Source organism: Acromyrmex echinatior, chromosome 12 (genome assembly GCF_024713525.1).
Source record: "Acromyrmex echinatior isolate Ae372 chromosome 12, ASM2471352v2, whole genome shotgun sequence".
Classification (NCBI taxonomy): domain Eukaryota; kingdom Metazoa; phylum Arthropoda; class Insecta; order Hymenoptera; family Formicidae; genus Acromyrmex; species Acromyrmex echinatior.
Genome location: NC_141863.1, coordinates 9354787 through 9380777, shown reverse-complemented (window position 1 = coordinate 9380777; position 25991 = coordinate 9354787). Strand labels below are relative to the sequence as shown.

Genomic DNA, 25991 nt, shown 5'->3' with positions numbered 1-25991 from the left:
TTCACTCGAAAAAATTTAGAGAGTACATCGTCAAAAGTTTCTTCCGTACCAAGTAAAAACAGGGAACGGAAGTAACTAATCGTTATTTGTAACGAAGTTATAGTTATAAGTTACTTTTATGGTAACTTTACTGGTATATAAATACTTTTTTCTTTGATAACGGTAACAAAGTTACTTTTTTTTGCTAACGAATTGATAATGAATTTTACAGTTATTTTTTTATCATTATTTTGCACACGATTGGACACAACAAACTATTCATAACGCTTGAAACTAATAGAAAGCCCTAGGCCTGTTCGCTGTGATTGTGGTTGTCAATTTTTAAAAAGTAATGGAAAAGTAACGAAAAGTTACTTTCTCGAGTAACCCTAACGAGTTACTTTTTTTACTCAGTAACTCTTTTAAAAAGTAAACTTTCATTCCCTAATTAGAAATTCTAAAAATGAAATTAAGAATGACATTGAAATTGTCCTAAAAATGGAAAGAGTAAAGATATACACACAACAAAATGTGCTAGTTAGTACTTATCGATCCAACAATAAATGTCCCTGTTTTAATGTTACCTGAGCATGATTAAAAAGTATAGAACTGCAATCTATTTTTTTCCCCTAGGATAAAAATATGCGGATTTTATTCATAAATCTCTTTTGTGTATGTGTGTGTGTGTGTGTGTGGGTGTGTTTTGCATATGCGAAAGTTAAAAGCGTATATTTTCTCTCAACATTACGGACACGCTGATTATATTCATCAACATTCCCATATCGACAATTGTAGGAACATTAGCACAATTATACGATTACATTAAATTCTAGATGAAAATCGAATCGAATGCCAAATTTCTCTGTTGAGGATGACGATGGCATTTTAACGGCATTTTCTTCGCGTGAAAAGGGTATAGCGGTTTTTGCGTAAATGGATCCGAACGCGTCGCATAAAACTGGGAATCTTTCATAGAATCTTGGTGACTTTTCGAATCAACCAGGAAGGTGATTGCATCTCGCCACCATCGACGTGCATCTCGTTTTCGTGTTTCACGTATTTGCATCGATAATAATTTTTCATCTCGAACGATGTGTCGGCTATGACGAGGACATGGTTGACGTTTATTCTTAGCTCGCAGCATCCAAGCATGTGTAGGCGCTGCTACGCGATCTATTTCGACCTATGCATTCGAAAATATAAATTATAAAGATCGTAGCTACTTGAAATGAGTCAACATATCCCGGTGTAGTTAATGACTGTATTTAACAGAAAAGCAACTTTGTAACTTTTCTAATATGTTCTTTAATATGACTGATTTTGCTTTTAGTTATATATCTTACTGATCCAAATGTATAAGCCACAAGCAAATGTTAAAGAATTTTATATCTGCAAAGTTGTTTTTTTTTCCATTGAACGCAGTCAAAGCAAAACAGTAAACGTAAATTGTCGTAAATCAATTGATCGCAACCGAATTAAATAATTATGTCTTTATCTCATATATGCATCAATATCGCTTTTTATATCAGATAGACAAGCTGATATCTAATAAGTACTTATTGTTAGTATATATTTGAGACATACTTTGATACGCTTGAAACCTCTGCGGCTGATTTGTAACGTTTGACGTGTCGCCGATGGTATTTCGGCTTTTTGCTTCGGATTTCGTTGTTTGTCAGGATCACCAAACAGTCCTTTTGATTCTGCCACTTTGATCATGAAAAGCGAATCAAACTGCATCATTTCCTTTCGTTTTATCACAGCGATGAAACAGCCCGGATCCAACATATGTTCATTCGTTTCTCCATAAATTTCATCGATAGTTCCCACTTCGAACAAATCGCTATCGGGGATCTAACGATATATTTAATTTTATAACTATTTATAAGTATTGATCGATAATTATTAATAAGCGATAATTTGACTCGCATATATTATACTTATGAGTGATCTTACAACAATATCAGTCGTATCCAACAACTTTTCATATTCCTCGTCCTCCCGTTTGCAGAAAAACATTTGTTCGTGTTGCGATTGGTCCTCCCAATGTTCTCGCGATTGTTCCTGCCTATGCACATCAGTTTTAATCGATTTTGGAATCTTTCCGTCTTTGGATAGTATCTTTCTCTTTGGCTATAAGACAACAAAATATATATTATTTTTAGAAATTAAGTGAACGTGTTACGCGGGTGAAAAAATATGTAATATATTTAAAGATACTTTTGAAACAAATCATCGCCAATTCAATTATAATAACGTATATATGAATAATCATTATAGTCATAATAAATTATAAGATGGACATTCTTAATAGCTTTGAAATTTAAAACTCATGTACGTCGTCTACTAATAGAGAATCAGTGTAGGTTATCTTTATTAAAATTGTTTTATCGCTGAGGATAGCTTAAAATAAGTTAAAACGTTTGAATATTTAAATATAATTGAAGTATATAAGAAGGATTATGTATTCATTAGATATAAATTAAACATTAAAATTGTATACAATGCTAACAATAATTGCAGTGGCTTTTCTTACTAATTTCATTTTAAATACTACTGAGAGCCTGAAATTATTTTTTTTTGTTTTATAATCATAAGTGATTAACGACACGTTTTCCTGTTTACAATAAATCATTCAAGCAAATGCAGTCAATAACTGCATGTGCAATCGATTTAGAAATAATACAGAGTTAACAAGATATTAATTACTAAAAGTTGCCAAATATTGGTCTTGAATCTTTCTAATTTAAAAAAAAAATACTATCAACTCAAAAAATACTATCAACTTTACAAAACTACATAGAATTTTTTCAGAACTTTTTTAGAATTTTTTAATACCATATTTTCTCATGTTGGTAAAAAAAAGAAAATGCAGTTAAGTAAAATGCTAAAAAGTTGATAAAAAATTCTGAAAAAATTCTTAGAACTTTATGAGAAGAAAATAAATGATTTTTGTCTCTTGCAGCTTTTCTATAAAGTTGATAGTATTTGAATAAAAAATTATTCAAGACCAATATTTAGCAATTTTTAGTAATTAACATCTTGTTAACTATTGCGAAAATTGCAAAATGATAGAGGACTTTTCGACTCAATTTAGTCCTCTCTGCCCATGAAATATTTGGCGATTATTTCCAGATATTCTGTATATCCTATAAAAAGTCCACTTACAAGATGCTCACGAATGTATTTTTCCATGGCTAATTGATTGGCATATTCGACAACTTGATGAATCATTTCCGTAGTTTCGGATGGCAAGATCGTATGCACCTCGTATATTAGGAACTGTATATTTGGTCTAGTTAGTGCATACTTGAGCGTGGAAAATTGTTCGGCCAGAAGAACGTGGGGCTGTTTGACCCCACCCGCTGTATCACTAGTTAATGATTCTAATAAATTAATGTCACCACCGCGAGCAACGGCAAGATCGACAATGTCCCGGACGCCGGTGTAGCTACACGGAGGAGTCGCCAGAACAACAGTCGCTCTTTCCAGTTCTACGGACGATGGTGATGAAATGTATCTAAAGATAAAGAATCGTAATGTTTTCCAAGTGGTAACTTTCCAAGTAGCTGTGACAAATCCATAAAAGAGCCATTATATCTTACTTTTCTGAAAACATTGTGCATTGCTGCAAAGTGACGCCTAAATTCGTGAGGTATGCTTCGTACTCGCAACGACGATCTCCAACATCGAAAGCTAATAGTCTCCCGGCATCTTCGATGTCGGCCAAGAGTCCAGCCAAGTAACCCGTGTGACGAGGGGCGATCGAATGCGTGAGAACTACGGGACCACAAAGACGAGCAACACGTATCGCTTGAGCTAACGTAGCCGCTCCGAGACACAATGATCTTTCCTAAATAAATGTCTTTTATTATTAATTTTTCAATTTTCCATCTTTGCTTATAGATCTTATCTTTGCATTCACCAAAAAATTTCGCTGAAATTATTTCACATTTGTTTTGGAATATTTCAGCGAAATTGTTGAAAATTTCCTAAATTTTCACTGAAAGTGAATTTTTCAGCTAACATACTGAAAAAATTTCGGTTCGTTGAAAACTGAACCGAAATTATTTTGAAATTTCTCTGAAATTTTTCTGAAATGTTGAAATTTTGTCGGAAAGTGTTTCAAAATGTGGAATAATTTCAGCGAAATTTTTCCAAGGTTATTCGCCATTTTCCATTCTCAACAATCCAATCATAATACCTACACTGATGGTATGTGTAATTATCTTTTTCACGTAGTTATTTTAGTAAATGAGAATTAGATATTATATTTACCAAAAAGATGAATCGATAGTCGCGAACCAAATCGGACACGGCGAGTTTCTCTCGTGCCTTATCATGCAAATTAATCATCTTTGGGCAAATTGGATCAAAGACATACTTGTTCTCGTCGAGCTCCCCTGTTTCGGTATCATTACAGAGTTGAAGTTTTAGCTTTGACATATCCTTTATGAATTCATTTTTACTCAACACTCTCATAGTATTGATCCATCCGGAAGCAATCGCGCCTTCATCGGTCCAACTTATTCCTTCCGCGATACGCAGATGCATCGGGAGGAGCTCGTCTAGATATACATGAATATGCAATGTATAATATGCATTTAAATATATATATTATATATATATTAGGTGTACAAATAAGTTTCCGCCATTTGACAAAAGACGGTGCCATTAGCAAGCTATGATTAAAATTGTCTGATGTAAAACATTATATCATAAGGTTGGACATCTGTCAACAACATAACCTTGAAATACTAGCGATTTTGTATCAGCATTATATATTTTTTTTTGTGCGAAAATGCCGAGTTTTGAGCCGAATAAGCGTCATTTGCGGGAACTTTTGATTTACTTCTTTAATTTGAAGAAATCTGCAGCTGAGGCTCATCGATTGCTTGTAGAAACATATGGTGAGGCTGCCTTAAGTGAGAGAAGTTATCGTGAATGGTTTCAAAAATTTAAGAACGATGAATTTGACGTCGAAGACAAAGAACGTAGCGGAAGGCCGAAAGTGTACGAAGACGCGGAATTGGAAGCATTATTGAATGAAGATTCGTGCCAAACGCAAAAAGGACTTGCACTTACATTTTGATTTACATCAATAAAACATTATTATCGTTCTTTCACAATAAATGCTTAATTTTTGATAAAAAACGACGGAAACTTATTTGTACACCTAATATATATATATATATATATATATATATATATATATATATATATATATATATATAAAATGTATCCTGATAACAAAACCTGCGGGAACAGATTTTGAACAGAGCCTGTTACCAATTTTTGATTGCACCAAATTGTATACAGAATTTGTATTATCCGACATTGTCAGCAAATTGCTACCAGAAATATAACAAAGTCTGCTAGACATGCTATGCCAACAGATTGATAGCAGAAACCGAGCAAAGTTTTGCATAATCTAAGGCAAATTGAGAGCAGAATCTGATTCGAGCCATCAATTTTGTCGACAATCCATAGTCAACGCGGACACAGATGGCTATAGTTTTATAGTAAAAATTTGATGGAGTTTGCTGCCAATTTGGCCCCAAATTGCTAACATTTTGCTATCAGGATACGTGAGTGTGTGCATAAAATATTGAAAGTTGACGCGCGCGCGATCAATAATATGTTTTACAATTAATCTCTATTCGGCGCACTATATTCTATTTGTAAGAATTTTCATGCTGATTAGAAATGAGAAATTAAAAATGAGAAATAACCGAGAATGAGCGCTGAACCGTTGATACGAAGACGTGAGATGCTTGCAGCTAAATGCGTTTTTGCTTTCAAAAGTGCATCTTCAATGTCTTTTAATCCGACAGTCTGAAACAGCACACAAAATAGTATTGACTTAGCGCACCCGCGTTGGTAGTGTTAAATAATTAAATTATAAATTGATACAAATATCAGCAAAATATTATTTCCATAGTATGGTATTTGCAAGTCTAAATTGTAGCATAAATAATGCCTTTTTTGTACAAATTTATAGGGGAAAAAAAACACCGAGGTAGGTAAGAAGACGAAAGATTAACACAAGATTCTAAAAATTAATATAAAGAAGTGGAAAGAAAGGAATTGCACAACACAACGGTATACAAACCTCGAATACTTTCTCTCGAGTCTCGCATGCACTCCCACGTCGATGGGCAAATTTTCTTCCCTGCATATCGTACAGTAGCAACCAGACTACTCGTTCTTGTTGTTTCAAAGCATTATTTCTATACCAAAAACCACCGTCTTCGAGTGTACGATTCAAGATATTTTTATCTACAAAGTTTACAACGAAAGTTTGTGACTGTTGATCGCGGACTGTAACAATTTATAATATACACGTAGCATTTTCTTGGAAAGAAAACTTCATAGAAGCTTCTTCACGCACGAAAAGAGATGAAAAAAAAACTTTTTTCCGTACGCGCGCTCACCGAGCATTTGAAAACTATATCTCACATCTCAGAACGTCGTATACTAAACCAAAAACGCGTCTCATTTCGGCCTCGTTTGCATAATTTGGCGAGGGTCGTGCATTTTGTAGAACTTTGGCCGCTAAAAGGATATCGTTGATACGCCAGCCCGGCTCGATGCGAGCTTCCGTCATCGAACCGTCCGCGCCAGTCTCCGATATATTATTCGAGGAACCGACGATATTCTTACTCTCGTCTCTTCTACCTTTCGGAAGATGCCCCTTTTCCCTGGGTGACCTGGATCCCCTAGGACGCCATTCCCAATCTTGCGAATTTTTGCGAGTCATGCGCCGTTTAGAATCCTCCGTCCTCAAACAAAAGATCCGCGTATGGTTCTCTCTATCGAATATATATTGTATACTTATATCCTTAATAATATAATTATATCCCTGTCTCGCATTTTCTCGCATTGCACGTATACAAGGCGACTGTTGTAAATATATGTACCCTGATGAAAATGTAAAGCTTGTCGAAGCGTCAAAGAAGTGTGAACAAAGAATTTTAACGCTTCTTAAATACTTCATTGACTTTCCATTGACTCTCAGTGGTCTTGAATATTTATACACGCTCGAATTCTCCCCAAACGCTCCGTAAAGTGTGTCCAAAACACATCTGTCCATTTCCCACGCGTTAAAAATTTTTTTTTTCGTTAACGTTTCTCATACGCTCCTCAACACTTCGCAAGGAATGTATGGAGTGTATTGATGCACTTCCTAAATCACTTCATTCATTAGTACTTCGTCCTCCTAAACGCTTCCTAAACGTTCGGCAAAAAGTACACGGAGCATTCAAATATAGAGCTTAATACGGAGCTTTCAGGATATAGAGATAAAAAAATTTATTTTAAAACGAAGCGTCGTTGAGTAGTACGCGACACCGCCACCAGAGGGACTTAGCGAGAACTAACTTCTCGAATTTAAAAATACAAACTAGGATAAAAGACGTAGCATTGAAAGATTTTTCAGTTGTGTTCTAATGAAATAATTTTTCGAAGTGAGTCCCTAGAGTTCCAAAAAGAAAGCATAGCACTTTTTTTTAGATATTTACCGAATAAATGAAATATATTTTAAGATATCATTTGCTTACCAAGGACCTCGATTACATTTCATTCACGTTCGTTTAAGAATTCGATGATGCTCATTTTACATTCAACGAACATTCTGCTCGTGCTTGCCAAAGAATTTATCTATACTTTTATTTATGTGTCTTTAACGTTTAGTTGACGCTTCCTTTACGTTCCATGTTTCAATTTTCGTTTCTTAAGGGTTTCATTTACGTTTCTGTTACTCCCTTCTTACACTTTCTTTACACTCAAATTAACGCTTTATTAACACTCGCTTTACGTTTTATTTTCATCAGAGTATAATATGCTCTCTAGATATTAATTATTAGGAGCAATTTCTAGTAAAGCACTGCACAAATCGATGCACGTACGAAATCATTTTCAATCTTCATTCGATATTGAATAAAAGATAAAAACAGAATGATTCTTGTGTCGATATATCTTAATTGTGTCTCTATTGGAAAAAGCTCGATCTCTAATGTCCGCGGCGTTTTCTATACCAATATATGTAGATTATTAACTTTATTATATCTTTTAGTTTAACTTTTTTCTCATATTTTTCTGTATAATTATACTTATAAAGAATTAGAAAAGAATAGAGAATAAATGAAATCGAGATTGAAGTTTATCTACATTGGTAGAAATGGACATTATTTGCTTAAAATCACTAAATATATACATATACATATTATATTATAATAAATCTTTTATGTTATACATAACGTTACATTTCGTATCTTACTTTTTATCTTGAGTTGGCTCAGCGTCTTTTTCCCTTTGCAATTCGACGAGACTGTGATAAACTCGGTGACGCCATTCTTCGTCGCTGGGCAATATCAATTTTTCGAGTTCTTTGTTACGTAGATCTTCGCTAAGAAGACTAAAATTCGGTATCTGCGCCGTAAGAAGAAGTCGAAATATCTTTGCGTAGAGCGCGAATATACTGGTTTTATGAGTCTCGGTATCAATGACAATTTCAATTTCAACATCGTCGAGAGACTTGCTAGTCGACGTTGCTTTGCCAATGGACTCCTGCGAGAGCATCCGGCACTCCTGACAGTCGATCGCACCACGAGAATTACAAAAGAACTGCTTCGATACGGGACACAAAGCACCTATCATGGAACAAGTCAGAATGGATTCCGATCGAAATTATTCAATTATCGATCCTTAGGTTTCTATTGAATATTTTCTAGGGAAAACGGAATCCGTCGTTAAACAATGCAGACCGTGTAGACTGCTGAATGGTGCCAGGAAGAAAGCTTAACAACGATGAGCCAAGCACGTTAAGTGAAGGAAAGCATTAGAACGCTTTAAGAGAAGCACAATTACAACGTGCCAATCAAGAGGAGCAATCCAGACAGAAGTTGAAGCGCGCATTTAAAACATGCGGCACGCGAGCAAAAACTAGCTTTTATACTTAATTGCTAATAGCACGGTGTACCAGCGAGTACCTGCAGCAATTGTTCGTTCACGACGCAAACCTTTTTTCTCTCTCTCGTTGCCGTCGTGACCGCAACCTGGCAATCGTCTAGCAAAAGTCAAGAGAAGACTGAAGATACCAAGTCCGAGTCGTCCGTGTCGCGCGACATCGCGTGCTTTCGAAGCGTATCCCACGAAATTGCATCTTGGAACTCTTATCAGGTCGAAACGACTATTTTTACGCTATCACCGTTAGAGTCGTCTATTAAACATTAGCATATATCCTTTTTTTTCCATCGATTGTCTGTCCGCCCGCCCATTTGTGTGTCATTGGATATTATCGAAATTGAAACAGTGAAATTTTTAAAGTTATACAAAGATATAGTATAATAATTATTTAAATTCAAGAAATAATAAGATTTCCCTGATAAGATAGTGCATATACATATATGATAAATATAGTAGGCTAATGAGAGTCAGCAACGATAAACGGCGCAATTATTTAATGAACAATCAATAATCAGATATTGGATTGATGTCTTCCTTATTTTGAACGTTTCTTTGGAGTCCGCCAGCAAGAATGATAAGTATAATTAGCTCACATGTCCATAATGCTTAAATCACTTAAATAATTGCGCCGTTTATCATTGCTGACTCTCATTAGCCTACTATATTTATTTTTTTTGTATTGTTTAAAATTCGAGAGTCCTAATATAATTATTATTATTATACATATATGTATATAATAATACTTATATCTCAAAGTGTCATATAGAACTATATATAAAACTAATTAGAAGACGCGATACACATGATTATGAGAAAACGCAACGTAAAATGCAAATTTTATTTAATTTCACTGCGATTTTACTTAAAAAGTAGCATTGAAATAGTAGTACAAACGTCTAGATTTCAATAGTCAAAGTTACGATCGATACGAGTGAAAAATAGGTAGAGAAAAAAGAATATCTAAAAGAATATTCGCGCTAGCGCGCGATATGCCTTCTTCTCTATGCATACATATAATTTATTACGTATTATATAAACGATATTCAATGATCCCATATCGAATTGCGTCTCGTGCATAACCAAATATTCATTTCCACTAGACAAAAAGAAAGACAATAGACAGCTGTCACGTACATGCCCGATCGATCATTTCAGAACGACGGCGGCAGGTACGATCGTGCTGTTGACACAATTCCAAAGTAAGAAGCAAACGACTAACATATCACGTTATATACATTGCATATATTAGGATATCAGATGCTTTGAGGCTATATATATATATATATTTAATTATTTTTTGTAAATTCAAATTTGTTACTTTAACTTGTTACCATCTTTTAATTCTTTAAAGTCTCTTTTGTTTTGTACATATTAGAAAATATGATGATAAATTGTATTAGAGGTTGATGATGAAATTCTCCGTTCATATAGTAAGAATAAGTAAGAATAAGAAAACACATGATGGTTGACATATACTTATTTAATAACATTGTTACAAATTAAAACTGTAAGATAAATATTATTTATATAAAATATATTAATATATTATTTATACGAATGTAAGAAGGCACGATATATACTTACAATTTATTCGTGTGTGTGTGTGTGTGTGTGTGTGTGTGTGTGTGTGTAAAATCTTGTTTTAGCTGTACATTTCTACGTCTCTTTCTACACTTTCATTTATCGGATCGATTATTTATTAGTTTAAAAGAAAAAAAACTAAAACTTAATAGAATATAAAAAGTAGTACAGCTAAAAAAGCTCAGATCAATACGTTAAATTAATTTTTATAAATAGCTCTTCAATGGCAGTTCTTCAATGATTGTTAGAACAATTAGACTATCAACTTTAGTAATACGACATTTACGCGTAAAGCGATTGAATACATCAATTTTATTAATTCATCCCCTTATATTTCGTAAAGAGATTATATAACACGCGAAGCGTAGATTTCAGATCCAGATTTACGATATCTGTAAGAGGAGAAACGTTTAAACATATAAAATAAAAAAAAATTGCAAGATTAGAACGTTAGCGACTAGTTGTCGAAATTACAAACCTTCAGGGCGAGCTTTTGGTTTTGCTAACCCAATATCTCGCATAATATCAAATGCAAATGAAACATTATGAACTTTTTGATCAATGGTTCTTGGTGTCAAATGAAAGCTGCCTAATGGAACAAAGAAACCCTCCAAGAGACCGAGCAGCAGAATTAAGAAAACACCATCGTGGAATTGAGTATCCAAATCAGTTAATTCCAAATGTACTTTGCTTAAATGCTTATTAACAAATGTTACCAATGACTGGAAAAGAAGATTGATGATATAAAATCATGTCAGAAAGAAGAACAACAGTCACAAATAGAATCGCCATGATAGAAGCTTACTTTTTTTACAACGGCTAATTTATCGGGTGCGTGATCGAAAAGAGTATCAAATGCATCACGCTCACAACGCATGCCCAAGTCGTCGTATGTTGTCGTTAGTTCTTCTCTCACTGTTCTGTGTATCAATTGACCGTCCTTTTTACGTACTACAACTACCTGAACAGCAACTCTTTCTGGCAATCTAACGGGAGCACGAAAGAGCCGTGCTAGACCAACCAGCAGATGTAAAATTGCAACGATATTTTTCGAATGTACAGATTCAACGCTCCATTTGTAAGGTGGATATCGACCCAGGACACGATTAGCAGTGGATAAGACAACAGCAAGTTTTTGCTTCTGTCCTTCCTCAGATTGAGTTACTTCGGGTACATCCAATTTCTCCCCAGTTAATTTTTCTAAAAAAGCAAAATGTTGACTTTAGCAAAGTATTATTCTGAATTTTTGATCCTGTAATCGTGAGCATATATTTATACCTAAAAGTTTTTGTAGCACTTGTCCATCGTAAAGATCTTCTACAATATCCTTCACAATAATTCGCTGATCAGCTAATTCGTCGTTGATCCATTCGATTAAGACGAATATCAAATCTCGTAACTTGGAATCTTCTAAAGATTTCGGCTCTATCATAGAACGTTCTTCATTCTCATCAAGAGCGTACTCCTCTGGTGGCATATCAGGATTAGCGGCGAATCCAGGTGAATCAATTGCGTATTTTCCCTCTTCTTGAACATCTTTCACTAAAAAAAAATTAAGTAAAGTAGTCTCGTTACATATAAATCCTTCAAATTACAATCTTCATCCATTAATATTTAAGATGTATCCATAATTGAAATGGTAATTAAAAAATTTTTAGAGTACGAGAATTAATTATAAATGTATCTGTATAGTAAACACTGTGCAATTGATTGATCTAAGATGATTGAGCTAAACTAAAATGGAAAGTTTTTCTATTTTCAAACAACTTCAATGTTTCTCATTTGTCAAATATGTCTCACTCCATATAAGGATACAAGCTTCATCGGAAAATGACGTAACCAAGTACATTCGAATTTTGCATGATACAATATGATTATACAATATGAGAATTAGACAGTACCTTCTTTGATACGTTTCTTCCGTCCGAGAGTTCCGATTTTATCCCAAAAGCTTTCTTCCTTGTCCTCTTTCTTCGTGGAAACAGGGATTCGAGGTGACTTGGGTCGAGGAGACGCCATTATTTTCCTTGTTCTCTGTTGCTCTCCTTGTTCTTGTTTCTCATAGGCTGCGTTCAGCAGAATGTTTATTTTGCACTGTTGGAAATTTTCTTTGCATTGATTGGATTATACTTTTAGATCTAAAGGAATAGTCCTATCTCAGCAGATAATCATAAAACGATTGCAAAACTATCGTGTTCTAGGCTTTGTTCACTTTGACGTTCACAACACTTTAAGGTGCCTTTTCATGCTGACGCTCGACGCTCATTTTCAGCGTCAAAACAAAGATTAAAATTGACGCTTGATATTCCTCAATTTCTATCACGTGACTTATTTTGATACTGAAAATGAACATCGAGCGTCATAAAAAGGCACCTTTAAAAGGTGCGTTTGGCATTGCAAATCAGAAACGTACGTTTGCTCTTTTACCTCGAAAATCGTTCGGCAACTCGCATCTTTCTGCTACATATTCATCCTCTCATCTGCGTTTGATATTAACATTTCTAGAGCCAATCGAGCTGTTCGATTCACTGCGGATTCAAAGCTCGAGCTCACAGAGCTAATACAGATTTTCGCGCCTAAATTAAATTTATAACCTGTATATTTATAATAATGTATCCAACTGATTCGTTAACACATGTATTCATCTTTTTTAATATTTCTATTTTACAAATAGTGTATTTGAATTGTTATAATGTCTGAGTCTACAAACGCTGAAACAAATGCTATCAAATAAAGAAATTGATGGAGTACATTATATATTATACAATATTTAATGAGGAAAGTAAGTTTTTAATTCTTTTTCTCTTTATTTGAATTTGAGATTACGTATTTAAAAACAAAGAATTTGCTAGTTAATTTTTAGATCAAAGCCCAGCAAACGAGAATGGATTGAAATGAATTGAAATCAGATTTTCAAAAATATTGATTCACGAATATTAAAATAAATGCTTTTCAATCCTGAATGCATTTTTATTCATTTATAGGAATTGGAGCATATCTCTATACTTTTCAATCTAAAAATAATATTAGCTTTTTTTGTGCACAACACACATATTGTGAATACTGTTCAATTCAAAATTTTGAATAGGAAATACAGTTTTTCAATCCAATTGTATCCAATAGAATCTAATTGAATCCAATTGAATCCAATTAAATCCAAAAAAAAGTATTCGCTATTTTTAAAATACGCATTCGGATAGAAAAAATTTCAATCCATTTTAATCCATTCTCATTTGCTGGGAACTTATGTTGCACATATAGAATGAAATAAAATCAAACTGTATTAATATATTAAAAACTAACAAATACAAATCAAGTGATATAATTTATAAATTTCAAATTGCTGAAATTTATTTGCAATGTAGTATTTTCTTTTAAGAAAACGCCTTTTGCGTATGTGAGTCTGCTACATTCAAGTGTAACGATCTATTTTTAGTATATAAGATTATTATCAGTTTTTAAAGCAAAAGATATTTTCAATTAATAGAGTATTTTTATTTAATTCATAAAAATAAACAATTTCATTATATTGGGTCATCTAAAAAGTATCCGCGGTTTTTAGATGACCCAATATAATCTAATCTTAAAGGACAGTTTACAGCTCTATATCGTTCGGAATTAATTCTTGACACCCGAATTGCTCGAAGATCACGTGATCAAGCTCGCCATCTGCTAGCTCGCATCTCAGATTTACATTGTCAAACGAACCTAAAGTAAATTTTCACGACTGCTCAAACCGGCTGTTTCAGCGAAAAGGATCACGTGGTCAAAATTGGCCTAGTTTCCATCAAAGGTTTAATCCGGATCAGAATGTAAGAACCAACCAACTACAGTCAAGTATTCCCTTGTTACAGTCGAACGACAGGGGAATGCTCGACTGTAGTTGGTTGATTCTTACATTCTGATCCGGATTAAACCCTCGGTGGAAACTAGGTATTCAATCCGATTTTCAATCCGAGAGAGATTCGATTACTTCACGTAATACTTACAGGCAATAGGCACAGAGGACAGGAAATAACGAGCTGATCAATCAGAGTTTTGGGATATAATGGCTGTGTTCAGTGGATTCAACAGTTGAATGAGGGCTCGCAGTTATTGATGTATTCTTTTAGATCATCCAATCAGCATTTTAGATCTGAATCCGCTGAACGCAGCCAAAATATTGAATTTACACATCAGAGCTCAGGGTCATCAATCATGAAACTTTTTTCCTGGGATGAAAAGTGAAAAGTGTAAAATTTCTCCATTAACTTCTATGGTTAAAATTTTCACTTTTCATTTTCCATCCTAAAAATAAAATTTCATGATTAACACCTAGGGATCAATTCTGTATCTTCAAACAAGGTGAAAATTACAAAAGTGAGCAAATTTACACCTTATTTTATGATACAGAATCAATCCCCAGGTGAAAATTATAAAAGTGAGCGAATTTATTAAAATACTTATTATTTCATAGGTCAACACCTAGTAAATTTGCTCGCTTTTATAATTTTCACCTTGGGATCGATTCTGTATCTTGAAACGAGGTGAAAATTATAAAGTTATGAACAAATTTACTAGAATACTGATAATTTCATTGGTCAACATCTAATTAATTTGCTCACTTTCGTTTCAAGATACAAAATTGATCCCCTTGTTTGAAGATACAAAATCGACCCCCTGATTGGAGATCTCGTTATTCTCTATTGCCTGTGCTATTAAACTGGAAACACAATAAAAAGCACAGGCAATAGAAATAGGGAATAAGAGATTTTTTCAACTTATCAGAAACCATGAATAATAGAATGGACGCTTTCTGATAGGTTGAAATCTTTTATTCCCTGTTCCTATTACCTGTGCTTTTCATTGTGTTTCCAGCCTTATAGATCTGTTTTCTATGGCTAAACTAGTGTACACTTTTGAAACTTGAAGTGAGATAGAAAGTATATATATGTTTGATATTTGTTGTGAGAAAGAGAGTGAGAAAGGGAGTGCTAGTGCAGGAACAGAAAACAGACCATATGTTTAAGTCTTAACGTGAACAGACCTCATGTTATGATGTTATCCTTCCACCATATGATAGTCTAACAATCGATACATATATGTTTACGTACATACATCAATTGAAGTCTAAATCCATTCGAATTGATATGTGAATTCAAACTGTGTCCAAACTAGTTCAAAAACGAGCTCGTACGAAACATACGAGAATTATGAGCTTTTTGTTTAATTTAGTGAAAAGCGCGTTTCTCGGAATGTTGCGATTATTTTGGTTTGGCAAGCAGAAGATGTCTAATTCTTTAAGCATATACATTAAAACGAACACAGGCAATACTCTGTCCGTCGAGTTGGATCCTAAATGGGACATAAAAAATCTAAAGGAGATCGTTGCGCCTCGGATGGGGATAGCGCCGGAAGACATTAAAATTATATTTGCAGGTAAAGAACTGCACGATTCAATAATAATAGAGGTGAGAGCTTGCTTATATACACATGCATATAAAAATGTTTTTCCACTTGCTGATATCTGATTACAATATTCATTTACATTTAATGTTGCAGGAGTGTGATTTAGGACAACAGAGCATTTTACATGCAGTACGAACGCCCCATAAAATGCAAGATAAAAGGAGAGCAAACGTAAGTCTTATAGAGGAATCTACATCAGAGACATCCAATTTGAATGACAGTGGTAGCAAACCTATGAATGAGACACTTATGGATTTACCCTTGGATGAATCAGATCAACAAAATTTATCCTCTGAAGGTGACAACGATATTAGTCTAAATGATTAATTCTACAAGTATTAATAATGAGAAACGAGGATGATTAATTCATCATCTTATTATTGCTGACAGAGCAGCAGGAAAGTCGAGCACATTTTTACGTATACTGTTCGGCTCCCTGTAAAGATGTGACTGCAGGTAAATTAAGGGTCAAATGTGCAAGATGCGGTAGTGGTGCTGTAACTGTTGATAGAGATCCTCAATGTTGGCCAGATGTGTTGCAACCAAGGAGAATATCCGTACATTGCGAAAGTGATTTTTGTCCTGTAACTTCAAATATGTTTAGTGATGAAACAGAGAGTCAGATTAATTATGCTCATTTTTATTTTAAATGTGCTAAGCATCCCAGTTTAGGGGAAAATGATGAAGCTGTACCTCTTTATCTCATAAAGCCAAACTTGAAGAATATTCCTTGTCTAGCCTGCACCGATATCAGGTGCTTAATAGTATGAAAATATAATATCTTAGTTTAGAGTATTACTTGCTTTAGACGATAACTAATGTCGATATTTTGCTATCTAGAGATACTGTACTGGTATTTCCATGCGAGGCTGGTCATGTGACTTGTCTTGACTGCTTTCGTGAATATTGCACGATTCGTTTACACGAGCGACAATTTGAATTTGATACTACCGAGGGATATTATACATTGTCTTGCCCTGCTGGATGTCCCAATTCTTTTATCCATCAAATTCATCATTTTCATCTCCTTAACATGGAACAGGTCAATAGTATAACATAATTTTATATATTTGTCATATTGAATTGAATTTTTTATATCTTCATAGTATATGTATGTATAATAATATGCAGTATGAAAGATATCAGAGATTTAGTACGGAAGAATATGTTTTACGTGCTGGTGGTCTTTTATGTCCACAACCAAATTGCGGGATGGGTATTATACCACCTTCTACAGAAGATGATACAGAATGCCGGAAAATTCAATGCATCGGTGGATGTGGCGTAAGTAACTCTTTGCATGCAACATTTTCGTTCTAAAAAATTTTTTTACATATTTTTTCATCTTTTTTTATTCAATTGCATATTGTGCTTCAAGTTACACATTTTTTAATTATAATTTTTTACATGGATTTGAATTAAAAAAATTTGAATTAGAAAAATTTCTCCATTAACTTCAATGATTAAAATTTTCACCTTTCACTTTCCATCCTAGGGATAAAGTTTCATGATTGATACTCTGGCGAAATGTGGCGAAATCGTTAGCCACACACAAGCACGAGCCCATGCGATTATTTCATACACATGTGCTACGCCATCCCGAAAAAAAAAAAATCATATTCTAATCCTCCCTAGAAGTTGCAGCATAGACAGTGTCCGCTTGGAATATCCATCATTTAAAATTCGAGTCCAATTCTTAATTTGCAATTTGCTAATAAACTACAATAATTGCATCATCGAATTACGGTTTGCGGCACAAGTTAGTACAAAGCTAACACAATTTAGCACAATTTTGATTTTTTTTTTGTATTTCAAAATGGCGGTGTTGGACTTAAAAATGGTTTTTTTTTTCAATTTTCTTGTTTTTTGAGATATCGAAGTGCGGTTTGCGGCACAACGTAGCGAAAAACAATCTAGCATAATTTTGATTTTTTTTTGTTTTTCAAAATAGCGATGCTAACTTCACAAACATAATATTTGGCGATTATTTTAGGACATTTTTTATGTTAAACTGATAAGGAAAAAAAAATTTTTTTAAATCGGCCTCTCAGTTCAAAAGCTTTCCTTTCATGCTAAAAGAACACCCCTAAATTTTTATTTTAAAAATATTAAGATTTAGAAATCGCTAAACAATTTATTAATCAAAATTTTGATTTTTCTTAATACATGTTTGATTTGATGCAAAAATAGCTTAATCCAGATTTAAACGTAGCTTTTTTGTATGTTTTTTGGCCGCTAAACATGATGATAATTCATTTAGCTCTACAATATACGCCTTAAGAAATACAGCCCGATTAATGTGAACAAATGATCAAATTTCGAGTTCAAGGTCGGATTTTAGCAAAATTCAAATGGGTCATTACTCCCTTCAAATTGTAGATCTGTTCACCCAGAACAAGATTCAATTAGAATTTTCCCGGGACCTTCTACAGGGCCTTTAAAAGTTGCATTTAATTGGATTATAAAACATTTTTAAGGATAGAACATTTTTTTTACAAGTTTTAAAGTATATCATTTTGTGATTTTGATATCCTCAAATACGAGGATCGTTTGAAAAGTTTGAGCCTCAACATGAAGATAGCATTACTCATCAAAACCATCTTAATAGACCTAGAAAGAGATAGAATGATGTTTGGGTAGTAGCGACCAATAGGACAATAGTAGAAAGAAGGTTTCGTGCACATATTTATTTTACTTTTTCTAGGTCCGCAAAACGAAAGATCAAAGATATTGGGTCATCTAAAAAGTATTCGCGGTTTTTTGTCACTAGATGTGTTGACCATCAACACTATCTAGTGACAAAAAACCGCGGATACTTTTTAGATGACCCAATATTTCGCCGCATGCTCCGTCCAGTACTATATGTCGATGAGTATTACATGTTTTGCAAGATACCTGTAAAAATTGTAGCCATTATGGACGCTCAGTTGTTGTTTGGCAGTCATTTGTGCCAGTCGATGTCAGTATTTTTGTAAAAATAGAAAAAATCGAATATCGATGATCACCATAACAAAATTTACGATTCAAATTAATTAACTACCTATCATATTCACCAGATCTGATTCCCAAGGACTTTTTCCTATTTTCTGGATTCAAAGTTAGGATCGGAGGACACAGATTTTCATCAAACGACAGTGTCAAAGACACTGACATCGACTGGCACAAATGACTCTCAAACAACAAATGAGTGTCCAAACTATCGGCTACAATTTTCACAGATATCTTGCAAAATATGTACGATTTAGGGATGGGCAGTATTTGAAGTACATGTATTTAAAATACATATTTAAATATATTTTTATCTTGTATTTTATCTTGTTTCGTATTTAAATACTTTATTTGAGAGTATTTTGTATTTTGCATTGAAATACTTTTTTTTTTAGTATTTTGTATTTTAAATTTGCAAATACTAAATATATTTAAATTATGTAAACATTTTTTTGATGAAAGTTAAAATTGTACTTATATTGACTCATTCTAAAGTTCCATTTCACACATGATGTGTATAATGCATCACTTATCCTTATTTATATTTGGTGAATAATCTCTAAGCGTTATTATATTGTATCTCAGCCAGGAGCGTATTTGAAATATAATATGTATTAGGTGTTGGAATTAATTCGTAGCGTTTTTAATGAAAGAATGTTATTTATTTCACATGAGCATTAAAAAATACATTAATGAAAGTACTTCCCATCACTTGTAAAACGCTACGAATTAATTCCAACACCTAATATTAAAAATACATTTTTAAATACATTTTTATTTTATTGAGAGTATTTTATATACTTTTTGAATACTTTTTTAAGAGTATTTTGTATCTTATATTTAAATTTTATCTTATATTTAACAATTTTTTTGAGTATTTTGCCCATATTGTAGTATCAGAATCGTTTTGATGAGTAATGCTGTCTTCATGTTGAGGCTCAAAACTTTTCAAACGACTCTCGTATCTCAATTTGACAATAAAAAACTATTAGAAAATGAAATGAGTACATAATACAAAAAAAAAATATAATTTAATTAATGGCTTTGATCTTGACAAATGTTATTCAGGACATGATCCTGACACTCAAGAGGTTTTAGCTGTCGGTCGGATATCTTGCGTAATGCTAATGCCGGCGCATACTGTGACTTTCAAGCTTCATAACTCGAAAAGTACTTTATGAAAAAAATATTTCATTATAATGTTTTGGAAAGCTCTTAAGATAAGCTATAAAAAAATGTAATGAAAAATAGGAAGTTTCATTTAAAAAATTAAAAATGACCTTTATGTGACCTTCAAATAATTATTCAAAGTTAAATCAATGGCACCATCTCATGTCCCTCTCGAAACCGTACAACTTTTGCCTGAAACATTTTTTCGTATCTTTCATATTTCTGAGATATTTGCTTAAGGCAATTAAAATGAAACACATGTGTGTGTGTGTGTGTGTGTGTGTGTGTGTGTGTGTATTAAATGTTTTCTTTAACTATTAAAATATAACCGTACACACACAACACATTTTCATTAAATAATTTGCCATTATTTTTTTATTATTAGCCTGGTAGAAAAATTTTGCTGAAATTATTTCACATTTTGAAGCACGTTTCGGCAAAATTTCAGCATTTCAGAAACATTTCAGTTTAATTTCAGTGATTTTTAGCTGAAAAATTTATTTTTAGCAAAATTTCAGTAAAAATTTCAGAGAAATTTCAGGAAAATTTCAGAAAAATTTCAGAAAAATTTCAGTTTAGTTTCAACGATTTTTCAGTATGTTCGCTGAAAAATTCATTTTTAGAGAAATTTCAGCAAATTTTCTGCAATTTACTGAAATGTTTCAAAACGTGAAATAATTTCAGCGAAATTTTTTCGCTAGAGTAATCATGTGAATATTTGTGATAAACCGAATTTTCAGTCTTGCTGAAAATCAATACATATCAGTACTGATCGTTAGGGATGCTCCGAAAAGTATCCGGTAATAACAGGCACTTTTATTACCCGACCGGATAGCCGGATATCATTAGTATTCGAGAATATATCCGATTTAATATCATTAAATTGATAAAATTTGATATTATTAAATTGCCGATTTTTTCTTATACAAATGTTCTAGAAATAAGTATGCATGTTCATAATGCTATAATATCTTATACATTATTGAAAAATTATACGATTTTTTTCTCTAAGCTTTTTTTTTAAGACGGCCTCTGTTATACGGCACGCTTTACGCCGAAGTTACATCGATGATTTATGAAACTGGCCAATCATAGCTATTCCTCTGAAGAATGAAATGATGTGATTGGCCAGTTTCATAACATGGATGTTATAACTTCGGCGTAAAGCGTGCCGTGGAAAATATCGGATATTCAACTCGGAAAAATTACCTTCGATCAGATACCGGATATCCGATGTTACATTCTGTCCGGATATCTGATAATTTTACGATCCTGTGCATCCTTACTGAGATCATATCAGTTCATTGGTTTGTTTTCTGTGGCTGAACTAGTGTACACTTTTTAAATTTAAATTGATAGGTATATGTTTGATATTTGTCGAAAGCGAGAAAGAGAGTTCTAGTATAGTCTAGTGCAGAAAACAGACTAAGTATAATTTTTCAAATCTGATTTAATCATTTTTTTGTAGTATGTTTTTTGCAGAATATGTTTACAAGGTTATCACGTAGGAGAATGTGAATCACAAACATCGGAAACATCCACAAGTGTTTTTTCTTCTAGAAATTATTCAGTAGATCTCTCAAAAGCTGACGAAGTTAGTTAAATTTAACGATATATCTATCAGAAAACAAGGCATTTCTTTTTTAAAAATTCATTTATTGCTTGCATTTTATAGGCTAAATGGGAAGAAGCTAGCAAAAAAACGATACAGATATCTACGAAACCTTGTCCTAAATGCAGAACTCCTACTGAAAGAGATGGTACATGTACAAAATTAATTTTTCACTAACATATAAACTTAAAAATAAACTTTATTCGATGGAATTATTTAAAGAGTAAAGATTCTTTTTCGTGCTGACGCTAAAAATGAGCGTCGAGTGTCAGCACGAAAAAGCACTTTAATTGTCAATGACGGAATAGTATACATTTATATAACACAAAACAGAATTCCATAATTTTATTTTCAAGATTTTGTTTCCCAAGGAGAATAAAAACATTTTTGTATATTTATAAATAATAAATTGTATATTTTGCAGGGGGTTGCATGCACATGGTATGCACAAGAGCAAGATGTGGCTATCATTGGTGTTGGCTATGTCAAACAGAATGGACTAGAGAATGCATGGGTAATCATTGGTTTGGATAAGGATTTTGGAAGAAAAAAATCATATATCAGTTTGATTTTATTATGTGTAACAATCTATAAGCTCTGTATATATGAACATTGTATTGATTACGTTTACATAATTCGATTTACGCTGAAGTTATAACATCGATGTGGCCAATCACAGTTATTCTATTCTGTAGAGAAATAACTATGATTGGCCAGTTTCATAATATGGTATTATAACTTTGGTAAATTGAGTCGTGTAAACGTAGTCGTATAGTAGAAAGAGAAAAATTTTTTGTTATATAGTAATACTTATTGAATATTTTCATATTATATGGTTTAAATATTTGCTATAAAGAAGGTAATTACACAGTTTAGCCTCCCGCACCTAAAAAAATGAGATTAGACTTTGATGCGTTTTTACATACAATTGAAAAATCTGACAGAAAAACAAGGATGAAATGATTCTATGAGGGGTTGCATACAATCAAAGGAATAAAGAACAGAGAATAAGAATTTCAGCTGATATGAATATCAGCAGATATTCAGAATCGATTCTTGTATTTAAAATTGTTTTGTTCAAAATTGTAAATAGTCTTAAAAAGATCCTAAAGTGAAACCCAAACTCTGACGAAGTCACTAGACAGAGATTTTTCCATTGTTTTTCCAGCTTTATATATAAATATCTCATGCAATCTATGATACACACAGTCGCACATTTGTATTAATTTTCATATAACAAATTCGTCACTCGTTAAAGTGTCTAAGTCTAATTCTAAGAACTCGACGTTATTTGTTCATGCAAACTACATGTCTGTGGATTATTTCCTAAGTACAGATTGCAAAACTTTCGTACCACGACATATGTTGACAGTTCGAGACGCCATGTTACACTAAGAAATGGTAAAAAATATATGAATTTCGAAATTTTTGGTCGTTCTCGGCATACATTCCACCTCACAGATACGTATTAATACGTATACTTTAATTCTAGAAAAGGATTTTAAAATCTGTGAAAGAGAAAAAAAGTATTTGTTATACAAAAATTATATGATTTAGTCGGTAATACAGATCATGGTATAAGAATATAAGATATTTCGTTCCCGAGGATGCACAGTAATCCAAAATGGCAACTGTTCCTAAATCAATTACAATTTTGTTCAAAATTGTAAAAAGCAACATGGCTACTACCATTACCAGTACCAGTTGTACATTACCTATATATGTACATTAGGTTAGAAGCGATCAAAAAGCAGAGTCTCGTGTCATGCGTAAATCAGATCTCGCGTCCTCCTTGATTACGTTATTCTTTCGAGAAGTTTGTTCAGTTCGAGGTGACCGATGAGTGATTAAGAGCGAACTTCTTTAAGTTTTACGTAGCAACAACAGTTGGAGTATGTATAATGATACTATAAAAAAATCGTGCTTCTTATTTATTCATAAACTATTTCCTTTATTGTATTAGGTGTTGGAATTAATTCGTAGCGTTTTACAAGTGATGGGAAGTACTTTCATTAATGTATTTTTTAATGCTCATGTGAAATAAATAACATTCTTTCATTAAAAACGCTACGAATTAATTCCAACACCTAATAATTTATCAATCTTTTTTTCTAAATAATTAATTAGCATATTCTATTTGATTTGTAGAAATGCTCACGTGTTGTGTTCAAAACTGTAAATCATACATTTCATTCTAATACAAAAGGCATTACATATTATTGCTTTCCCAAAGAAATTAATATTCGTCAGCAGTGGCATGTGTTTATTTATTTATAATAGTATGTTATAATAAATAATAAATTTTAGCCGATCTTAAGTATCAAATTACATTTATTAACATTATTTTATTTCATACTCCATTATTTTATTCATTTATGTATTTTATTCATTACGCTTTTGTATTTTTTCAAATTTTAATTTTGTTTTTACAATTATTATGTATTTTTACCAACTGCATTTGTAACTGAATGTAGCGCTAAATTTTTGACAAATTTCTGATTAGTTCTAGTATTTTTCCGCTATTATACACAATGAAATACCTTATATTCTTATATACAGGGTGGGCCATCTATTGGTACGTTTTTAAAAATGCGATCAAATGAGCATACATTGATATTTTTTATTAATTTTTTTTTTGTTGTGAAGCTAAAAGTATCCGCGTCAAGAATGAAAAACGATTTCGTTCATGTGGCTCCCTCTACTGGCCTTACAGTATGCCATTCGGTCACCCCAATTATTAATGACATTTTGGACTACCTCGGCGCCAATTTCACTCAAAACAGTCGTAATATAATGTCATCCACTAACATCCCTTTCTCACGAACTTTCCTCACCAATTTGCGTATAGCTCCTTCGGTGGGTGCTCTATCACGACCCATATTTCTTTTCAAAATTCGTACAGTTTCGGCGACACAGCACTGACTTTGAAAATAAGTTTTTAAAATTTCAAAACGCTCTTCAAGAGAAAACATGTTGTTTCGTGCCGCGGACGGTATGACTAATAAACTGTCAAAATTTCGGGTCTGTAGCTCGTTCGGTGTTGCCATACGACGAAATTCAAAAACGTACCAATAGATGGCCCACCCTGTAGATCATGATACAGACAACTTCAAGATTCCTTAAGATGGTATTAAAATGAAAACGAACTATGAATACTGTGTGCTCTTCGTTCTTCTTTAAGGGGATGCTGGATCGACGGCTGAACTTGATCGAGGTCGATAGTACAGACTTTAATTCCAAATTTAACAATAGTGACATCTTTCATTAAGTTCTTACTTATTACATATCGTTGTGTCTCGCAAACATAGAACTTATAGTAATGGAAGGGGAATACGAACATCGAGCTGTGTAAGCAACATCTAAAGGACAGAAATATTATTCTATTCTCTTCTATCCTATTTTGGCATATGCGCAGAAAGAAGAAAAGTTGCTGAACAGGACAGAAATATATAGAAATGCATATTCTATCTCAGATGTTGCTCACACCACTCACTGCTTGGATAGGTTATTTCGGTTCTTTTACTATAAGTTCTATGTGATCAAATGCATTCATTTGTCCTTATCTAACATATTGCAACACCATTCTCTTAGAAGATCGAACACCTACTGCTGACACGATTATTAGCTGCGTTTAGCAGAAAAAAAAAATCAGTTAGCACTTAATGATTCTTTAATATGGTTGATTGCTACATGTAGATCCAATGAAAAACTAAAAATAAGAATCAATCATATTAAAGAATCACTAAGCGCTAACTGATAAGTTTTTTCTGCTGAATACAGCCATTGCTTTGTTTGCCCTTCCGATTGCGTTCGGGTTGCACACTTACATGCTTTAAGCGCTTATAAGCATTGCTCATGATGTTTGCTTTGGCGGTGTAAGCGCTTAGAGATGCGTTTATGACGTTATCTGTGACGTCATATTCGTGCTCACAAATGCTTATTTCATCGAAGTAGGACAGCAAAAGCGTGAGCGCAAATAAGCGCTTATTGGCCAAAATAAACATGAGCAATGTTCGATCCTAATCCTAATAGATTAGATCTAGGCATGTTTTTTTATTATAGAAATGTTTAACAAATATATCGTATCGAGTTACGTGTATATTTTAACGCTCTCATAATATACTTATATATGACATCTACAAATGTTTTCTGATTTTATATTAATAAAAAAAGGACTTTGTTGTTTACCAACAAGGAATTGGATGCTTAAATTGTCATCAAAAAATAGGAAAAAGAATTTACTTAT

At 33.1% G+C, this 25991-nt stretch overlaps 3 protein-coding genes and 1 long non-coding RNA gene across 4 annotated transcripts; 1 reads left to right on the top strand and 3 right to left on the bottom strand.

The window, feature by feature from the left end:
* Positions 1-805: 805 nt before the first annotated feature.
* On the bottom strand, positions 806-10259 carry LOC105144382 (uncharacterized). The gene is made up of 10 exons (XM_011053260.2): positions 8258-10259; positions 6439-6761; positions 6092-6258; positions 5712-5814; positions 4258-4547; positions 3585-3832; positions 3148-3499; positions 1936-2112; positions 1564-1833; positions 806-1162 (listed from the first exon to the last, which is right to left on the bottom strand). The coding sequence occupies exons 1-10, from the start codon at positions 8635-8637 to the stop codon at positions 809-811; spliced, it is 2664 nt and encodes an 887-aa protein (XP_011051562.2). The 5' UTR covers positions 8638-10259; the 3' UTR covers positions 806-808.
* A 149-nt stretch (positions 10260-10408) lies between these two features.
* On the bottom strand, positions 10409-12601 carry parvin (beta-parvin). The gene is made up of 5 exons (XM_011053258.2): positions 12429-12601; positions 11806-12069; positions 11333-11727; positions 11006-11249; positions 10409-10919 (listed from the first exon to the last, which is right to left on the bottom strand). Exons 1-5 carry the CDS (start codon positions 12544-12546, stop codon positions 10843-10845), a joined length of 1098 nt encoding a protein of 365 aa, XP_011051560.1. The 5' UTR covers positions 12547-12601; the 3' UTR covers positions 10409-10842.
* A 2846-nt stretch (positions 12602-15447) lies between these two features.
* park (E3 ubiquitin-protein ligase parkin) lies at positions 15448-23172 on the top strand. Its single transcript, XM_011053259.2, has 8 exons — positions 15448-15977; positions 16069-16273; positions 16366-16729; positions 16816-17017; positions 17107-17259; positions 21602-21727; positions 21809-21893; positions 22170-23172. Exons 1-8 carry the CDS (start codon positions 15720-15722, stop codon positions 22277-22279), a joined length of 1503 nt encoding a protein of 500 aa, XP_011051561.1. The 5' UTR covers positions 15448-15719; the 3' UTR covers positions 22280-23172.
* Positions 22492-25043, bottom strand: LOC105144381 (uncharacterized). Its single transcript, XR_015547022.1, has 3 exons — positions 24893-25043; positions 23100-23253; positions 22492-22631 (listed from the first exon to the last, which is right to left on the bottom strand). It is a non-coding gene; the product is annotated as an uncharacterized LOC105144381 (long non-coding RNA).
* Between the last annotated feature and the right edge of the window lie 948 nt (positions 25044-25991).